At 40.3% G+C, this 8,757-nt stretch overlaps 1 protein-coding gene across 1 annotated transcript; it reads left to right on the forward strand.

The window, feature by feature from the left end:
* The first annotated feature begins 1,614 nt into the window (after positions 1 to 1,614).
* On the forward strand, positions 1,615 to 7,506 carry LOC139730452 (uncharacterized). The gene is made up of 6 exons (XM_071641294.1): positions 1,615 to 1,653; positions 2,547 to 2,646; positions 4,201 to 4,371; positions 5,133 to 5,317; positions 5,875 to 6,019; positions 6,997 to 7,506. The coding sequence occupies exons 1-6, from the start codon at positions 1,631 to 1,633 to the stop codon at positions 7,504 to 7,506; spliced, it is 1,134 nt and encodes a 377-aa protein (XP_071497395.1). The 5' UTR covers positions 1,615 to 1,630.
* Positions 7,507 to 8,757: the final 1,251 nt, after the last annotated feature.

The following is an 8,757-nucleotide window of genomic DNA, read 5'->3' on the forward strand; positions in this document are numbered from 1 at the left end:
CAGTGATATAAACCCTGGGGTGCTGTAATTTGGGTCGCTGGTACGGTTATATGATACAAATTTAGAAACGAATTTCATTTTCAAACAAAATACAAGACAATATAAATGCAACATTAACTGTTAGATATATTGATACCTAAAACAAAATCTGCGCTCCCTTGACCATCAATTCAAAGAATCGTTATATTCTTTAGATCCACCTTTATTACAGATTCTAATGTTACTAATGTACTAGAACATAGGCTCCAACGAAAAATTACCATGAAAGATCTTGTGAGCATTTGGGCCAGCCGCCCAGTGACAGTGTTCTAATGTTAGTCGTTAGAACTGTGCGCAAGGAGCGCCCCGGGCCGGGGTTAATGTCACAGTATCAATGCACCCATTTGCAGGGCTGCTATAATTTGGTGTGTTTCAAATTGTCTAACGTTACCTATGGCAGAGACTCCAATTCTCCCGTTTTCGACAGGAGTCTCCCACCGAAAGCCCATTTTTGCACAATCTCCCGTTCTCCCGTTTGAGATTTGATTTCTCCCGCCCTGGCTCTGTGTCTCCCGGTGGAAAGGATTTCTTACTTATTTCTATCGTATGTTGAAAAAATAGCCTTAGATAGCACCAGAGAACATCTAGAATCCTAGGAACTTCGCGCTTCGCACACATCAACTTGGAGTCTCCCGTTTGCTAGGGGTTTCGGGCGGGAGAATCTCCAGATCGTCTTGTAAATATGTATATTAAAAAAAAAAAATGTCTTTTTAGCTATGTTTCAATCAGATTCAACTACATTTTCAAATGTTAAAGGTGCACTCACTTCAAGCTGTGCTTACTGAGTTGTCACCTCCAGTTTGTCATTACTGAATTGTTACTGCTGTTTAATACACGAATTGATCTGGAAATAAATGTTCTATTGTTCTATTGAGATCAGAAGGTGCTTGGGGTTGGAGTCTCTGCTATGGATACATATATATGGATGTTAATGAAACAGAACGCAGGCTTTTATCCAACAGTTGGAAAGATTTTTTAGTGGAATGTTACAGATAGTAATACAAACTAACTTGTTAGAGTAACGTTAAACTAATTTTACACGTTACAAAAATAGGACACCGATCGTGATCGTCCCTTCAATACATGCACAGTCAGCTGTCACACAGTGTCAGTGAAACATGTCATGAGCGGATTGAGTGACAGTCAGTTTTAGCACATGGGTAATAGAATGCATTTCTTGCGATTACCTGCAAAAACATAGATCTCGATCTCTACGACATCAGAATGAAACAGGATGTTGGTTGAACGACTGGCCTTACAGTCAGTCCGCAGCGCTGGCTAATCCCGTCTATCTTACCCAGCACGTATCAAATAAGTCAATTGGACGACGGGTCCGGGTGATCATGTCCATGTCGTCTGCTAAATCGCGTACTTATCGTGCGTGGTTGCGCCACATCTTACTGTTGAGTTCTACGTGTACTGGTGAATGCACTACTAGTACATCGGTGTGTGTACGTGTGTGTGTGTACCGTGTGTGTGTGCGTACAGTGTGTAGTTGTGTTCGTACAGTACGTAAAATTTACGCTGGGATGAATGGGATCAACCAACTGACTGGAGCTGGAGAGCGTCGCGTCGCTATCACAAAAGCAGAATGAATATTTTACCGAAGAAAAGGTAGGGGATTTTATTTGAACTTCACGTTTACAAACTCACTGAAAAGCCTGAAGTTTTGGCCATAGTATTAGTAGTACCCATATGATGTTTCAATGTACGTATTTTTACGAATTGAAAATTATCAAAAGAACATACTCACGTTCATGATGTGGTCCCATACATTCACTATCATGCTGGTTTATGAAATTGCATAAATAAAATAAAAACAGTCAGCGACAACACTATAAATCTAGACCTATGTCACTGCCACAACAGCACTAAAATGTAGAGTCTGTAAACTGGTTATAGTGAACCTCGCGTACATTTTATTTTGTAGAACCTATGTTGAAATTCACCTAAATTTACGTTATAACGCTAGAACCATGAGAACAGTAGAAGTCAAAGGGTCTTCGAAATTTTCTCAAGATGATAAAACGTGTTGATCAATGATTGTTGTGACTTGTGTGTGTCCTTGATCTTGTTGATGTAGAGTCTAAGTTGTAAGTTATATAGGGTGCCTATTAAGAAATGACCTCGTCGACTGTTACATTTGGTCTCTACCTGCGCTGTGCATGGCACATTGATGAAAGACTAAATTTACAAGACTTCCTATTGCTGTGTGACATGCTGTGAATAAAATTTTACATGTGAAATAAACAAGATTTCACACTACTTATAAAGAAATGTAAAGACGATATGGCAGCATCATATTTTTAGGCTGTACACACTGCTCTGAGTGCTGGTAATGGTATGAGCAACTCATTATACCACCTTGCTCGTATGTCCCAATATCAAATACAATTGTACTTTCAAAGTCATCAGGGAGAAAGTTGTTATGAATGGTCGTAAAAAGTAGACAAATTGAAGTATTGCGGTGAAATCATCTGCCATTCTCTTGTTGTCTTACCTTTTAGTTGGCATGTGCGGAATCGAGACAATATCACAAGAGTGAAGAGAGATGAAGCCCAAGCAGCGGAGGAAGAGAAGAAAAAGGAAGCAAGAATTGCCCTTGCTGTGAGTATGTGACTATGTCCTTCATGTTATGACATCAAGAAAGACATTTAATGGTATTACATGGATTATTTTTTATTTGAATTATGCACTTGTCAATGTAATGACGCACCCCACTACCCCCGGACATGGGTGCGTCATGGTCATTTTTTGACTGACCACACGGGGTTTTTGACGCACCCCCACAGTCACTTTTTGACGGACCACACGGGGTTTTTGACGAACACCACAGTCACTTTTTTGACGGACAACACAGGGTTTTTGACGAACACCTAGGTCACTCTCTTGACGGACATCCTCGGTACATTTCACGCACCCCGTAAATACTGAAAGGATTTTTGCATACGCTTTATTCACGCAATTTCATTTTCTTTCGGTTCGTAAACACAATTTGTCAAAGTTTCGGCAAGTTTCCCTTACCCTGGCCCTGTAAGCACCGTACCGTCATTCACCGTACATCACTCTGCTGCTACGATATTCCGAATGTATGTGCATGCAATCCATAGTCACCTGGCCATGACTTGTCTGCAGATGCGCTGTATGTGCGCGGCCATTTCTAGTCCGGTTGAATGCAACACATGGACGATGTACGTTCGATGAGGAATAACGAGCACGCTGCTCACTTGCGAATTGCACAGCCATGACAGCGTTAGCGAGCGAGTCGCGCACCACTAACACTCGACTTGCCTGCTAATATATACTGCAGGTACGCGCAGTACGCACCACGCAACGGTATACCAAAGATCGTATACGGAATTCCGTATACGATCTCTATTTAGTACTGTGAGGTTGAAATCGTTATATAGCTAAACAGTCCGTCTGGCTTGAGATTGAGTATGCGTGATTTCATGAGTTTGTTGGAAAGAAAATGTGAGGAGAAAGGGTGGCTTTTAAATCATTTGCTTGCCAGATTCGGGCAAGCATTTTTCCCTCTTAGGCCTACTCCAAAACGCTTCCCGACTTTGATTTTCACTTGCCGCGGGAAAGCGCTCACCGTAAATTCACTCGCGGTACGTACGTGTATCCGGTACTGGTAGCGTGCAAAAATGCGTGCAGTTTTCCATAGCCAAGTGCATACCATGACGCACCCCTCGGTTCAGAATAATGCGTGTTATTTTCCATAGCCAAGTGACGTACCATGACGCACCCCTCGGTCAAAAATTTGACAACAATGATGGGATTTTGACGCACCTCTCGGTCAAAAATTTGACGGACATAGCTGGTAAAATGACGCACACCTGGGTCACAAATTTGACGGACCAAATGAGTCATTACATTGACAAGTGCATTATGCTAATCAAAAAGTAATAAAATCATTTGCAGTAAATGTTGAGATGAAATTAATATCATAAATTATTTTTGATTTGTGCAAATGGCAGGGAACAAATCTTTTCTTCTTCTTGTTTTTTCTTGATTTCGGAATTGTAACATGATTTACAGATGTGTTTTAGCATCTCAATTAAAAGTAGAGTTATAATCTAACCTGATGTTAGTTTTGATCGTATAATGAAACAACCTATTTTCTAAAATCTCCTCTTTGTTTCTTTTTCAATTCAGGAACAAGAGGCACGGACAGAACTGTTGCGAGTGAGAGCTAGAAGCAAGCCCTCAGCAGGTCTCGTTCACTCACAACCACCAGCCCTCAACAGTGCAGCTGCAGAGGATGTGCCACCTACTCAAGCATTTTTAGGGGATCATATCAACTTCTTTGCGGACATTGAGTCAGGGGTAAGCTTTCCAAGAGTCAAGTGCACAGTGCGAAAAATAAATTCCAGAGTGGCACTGCAACTGTGTGCATTGGCCTTCTACAGTATGATGCTGACTGTATCAAATTAGGTAGGCCAATCCAAATTGCAATATATTTGCAAGAAATATGTTTGTTGTGTGTACATGTACATAAAGGGAGATATTAGGATATGCACATAGATTCATACATAGACGGATAGGAAAATTTTAGATAGAATATGAGTCTGTCAAGCAAGTGCAATATTTCTCTGGGAAGTTCTGTACAGTTTTGTAGTTGTTTTTGTCGTTGCTCACTGGAATGTATCAAAGTGGTGCAGTAAATGTGATTGTATTATTTTGTAGAGTTTGATTGCATAATGAGTTAACTGCATTCTGTATGCTATAGAAAGAAAATAAAAATAAAATATGTGATATTTTTAATCATAACTTCAAGAATATTCCTGGTTATGTAACAAGTGAGGTATCGCTGGAAAGGTTTTATTTTAGCTGTCTGATGATGGGCTTTGAATTGTTTGAAAATGCAGAGCTGCCAAGTCTCCCTGATAATGTCAAAATCTGTTCATGTCTGAATAAGAGAATATTAAAATCTCCCTGATTTGGGAATTATTTTCGCCCATTGAAATGCATATAACACACAGATATCTCCCTGATTGCCATGTGGAATCTCCCTGATTTTGATGTGGGAATGTTGGCAGACCTGAAAATGGTACTTAACCCATTTTGCAAACTTGTTGTTTTCACAGAGTAAGACTGCAACAACCAATCAAGACAATGAAGCTGAGAAGAAGCAGGAGCAGGAGGCCTATGAGAAGAAGATTGGTCTCCTGACCTACCTTGGCCAGAGTTCTGCGGAGTCTCAGACCGTCAAGCCTTGGTACCAACAGGGGAGGCAAACGGAACAGGACCAGTCAGAAACAAACGACATAGAGTGAGATCAAAAGAGATTCAGTTGCTACCAATATCAAAATGATTATATGTTTTGAGGGAAAACAAAATATGTATGTGTAAATTTCATGATTAAAAAGAAATGGTATTCTCCTTGTGCACTGATCTGTGATTTCTTTGGCAGGGAATTTATTTCCCTTGCATAACAACACACTATTTTGTTGGTGTGTGTGTGTGTGTGTGGGTGTGTGTGTGTAATGTTGTATTCTGCACAAATGTCAGACTTGTTATGCGTATGTGCACATGTGTGTCTTTCCTCTCTTTTTTGTCTCTCTATCTGATCTATCCATCTACACTCAACCATGCCAAAGTCTATTTGGACTGAAGAAATAGCTTTGACTTATGAGGGATTCAAATCAACGGAATATAAAGAGAAGGGACTTAAAAAGACCTTCGACTTAGGCAATTATTCGACTTATGCGAGGTCGACTTAAGTAAGGTTGACTGTATTAATCTATATGTCAGTCTACATTCTGCAGTAATTTGTGGGAAGCATTATGCTCAATTTTTACTTTTCGTACATTTATTTATCAATTTCAGCACAAATGACTTGAAAAGAAAAGCATCTCTGGATCCGATGAATGACATGCTGCGGTTTCTTGGGAAGAAATCTAAAAAGGATGGTACTGGGAGCAAGACTACTGTTGATCAAACTACTTCCTTGACAAAGACATCAGTTCCTAAGGCAAGTACAGAATCACAATAGATATGAATGTAGACATGACATGTTTTTGTTGTCTGAAATATAATTTTAGTTTCACAATGTGTTATATCTGTGAAAAAGAAGCTGCAGTTATCATCACAGAATTTTCTTCCATTAAACCAAAGATCCTCTGTGGAGGAAAATTTATATACTATAACACTTTCAGGGGGTAGACTCCCCAGCAAACACATAGTATGCAGAATGTAGCAGTCTGGTATACAGTGATGGTATCCTTTCTACTCTACTAAATATTAGGACAACTGGACAATTTTATGGGTAATTATGTTTGTGTGAAATATTCTGTACTTTTCGATCAGTTACATGAGGATCTGTATAGTATTTGATTTGAATTTAGGCTGTAATTGATATTATGATCAAGTGTGTATGTGTGGTAAAATGTGAAACCTTCTTTTTGTGTTGCAGTTTTCTGTATTAACAAACAAATATGCTAGTGATAACTATGATTTGTGAAAGTGGATTGTGAATATCAACTGGAATGTCAATGCTACATGAGTATTATGGCTAATTGAGCATGCTCTGCTCACATTACAATGCAATACACTCTCCAGCATTTTTCAATAATAAATGATGACTATGGCTCAACTGGTCTTCCTTAGCAAGAGATTGCATTACTCCTCATGTATGTACACCCACAACATTTACGGTAACAGATGGCTGTGCTGTTAAATCTGGTGCGCCCTGTCAGTGGGATAAAGAAATTCCAGATATCTCTGTACCATCCCTCACAAGCAACTTTTGAAACTACTGAATGGCAAGTTCATGCAATATACATGTATATTCACACCACTGTACAATGTGAAGTGGTGTGGAACCAGTTGTGTGCAATTTGTTATCATACAGGACATTTCTTTCTTTTTCTTTTTTTCGTTATCACATACTTTTACAATTCTTATACCAGATACTGTGCAATAATGCATCCGTGTTTCCTTTTTTTTCAGGATACATCAAGTGCAGAGAGCATCCTGTCTATGTTCAGCAAATACAGGAGCAAGTCAGAGGGTGATCGCAGCAAAGAGAAGGATTCCCACAAACATCATAAGAGCAAGAAGAAGAAAAAGCGACATGATACCAGCCGGAAATCCCACAGAGACTCCAGGGGACACCGCAAAAAATCTCACAAGGACAAAAAGCACAAGAAGCACAAACAAAGATCAAGGTCTCGGCGCAGTGACAGTGATGAGGAGAGTTCTAGTGAAAGTGGGACAGAGAGCGACAGTCCACGGGCAAAGAAGTCTGCTCCATCCAGACCGAGCATTGAACAGCTGCGGGCGGAGCGGCTGAGGAGAGAGGCGGCCGAGAGGGCGAAAACAGAAAGGCTGTTGTCGGGGAAACCACTCGAGGAGAAACCTGTGACGCAGAGCATCACCGACAAACTTGATGGACGGTACAATTCCCAGTTTAACCCTCACTTGGCGAGGAAGCACCAGCCAAAACAGACCTTGTTCTAGACATTCACGTACTTCTGGAGGATTGGGACTGTTTGGAGAAGCAGAGGAAAATACTTGATGTGTGGTTTTTCATTGACCAAATGTGCACCTGCCACTAAAGGAAACAATTTGTAACTTATTGAATGGACTTTCATATCTAATAGAGTTTGATCCTGGTGATCATGTATATGTAAGGTTGCTTTGTCAAGTCATAGCATGTGGGAAAAAAAACATTTTGAATAGACATCATGTGTGCAAATGTGGAGAATGAACATAATCAATACACTTGCTAGACAAATATTGAATTTTTAATGACATCAAGATGTCAAATCTTTTCTCATGTGTTTTTTTCCCCCAATGTTAACACTCTAAAGTTTGTTTAAAGGTCCCCTGACATCCAGTACATTTGACTTCTGCTGATGTGACTAGTTCTGCAAATCACGATCTGTGGAACAGTGTAAACAATATATTATGTAATCACAAGTTTTTGTTTCTATCTTAATCCTTCTATTTTTTCTGTGCCCACTACTAGCATCTGCATACCAGGGTCTGCCCCTAAAAACAATTCACTTGTCTTTCATGTTATCATCAAGCACAAGGTCAGCTGAAATGAGCATCACAATACAGGTGTGCACCAATCTGTCTCTCTACCCATCAGTCACTGGGAGCACAAGTCACTCAATCTCTTTACTGTCCAGGCACTAATTAATATCTTTAGTAACTTGCATTTTGGTACAAGAGCTGCGGCGAACTGATGTGTGTGTGTGTGTGTGTGTGTGTGTGTGTGGGTGGGTGGGTGTCAGTTTGCCTGTTTTCGTGAATGTTTTTCCTCCCAAGTTTTCACCGCCTTTTCTCTTATGCTGGTGGTGTACGAGCACTCCTTGTCTTACAAGATATGTTGGGCAAACCATGGACCTACTACACATATGAACTATGAACGCAGGTCTTTCTTAGATCCAGTGTTCACCACTGCCACCTGATTATGTGCATCTTAATGAGTACATTCACACGTTTGGACAATGACAATTGTGTAATCGTGCATCGTCACTGTCAAAAGAACTGTTTCCCTCATTTCGGTCCTATTTGGCTGAGGTGCCTTTTCAGACTCAACTGCCTTTGAATAAACACTAATGATGGGGAGCAGCAACCCTCAGACAAGGACAAATTTAGGGTCACAAAATTGGTAATTACCGAAGCGGACACTTGCGGCCACGCATGTAACGTCCCTGAATGGTAAGACAAGCATGTCGTCTACTGTTACAGTCCATGTTT

This window comes from Diadema antillarum, unplaced genomic scaffold (assembly GCF_040938485.1).
Source record: "Diadema antillarum isolate AM-2024a unplaced genomic scaffold, OU_Dant_1.0 seq00000313_RagTag, whole genome shotgun sequence".
NCBI lineage: Eukaryota > Metazoa > Echinodermata > Echinoidea > Diadematoida > Diadematidae > Diadema > Diadema antillarum.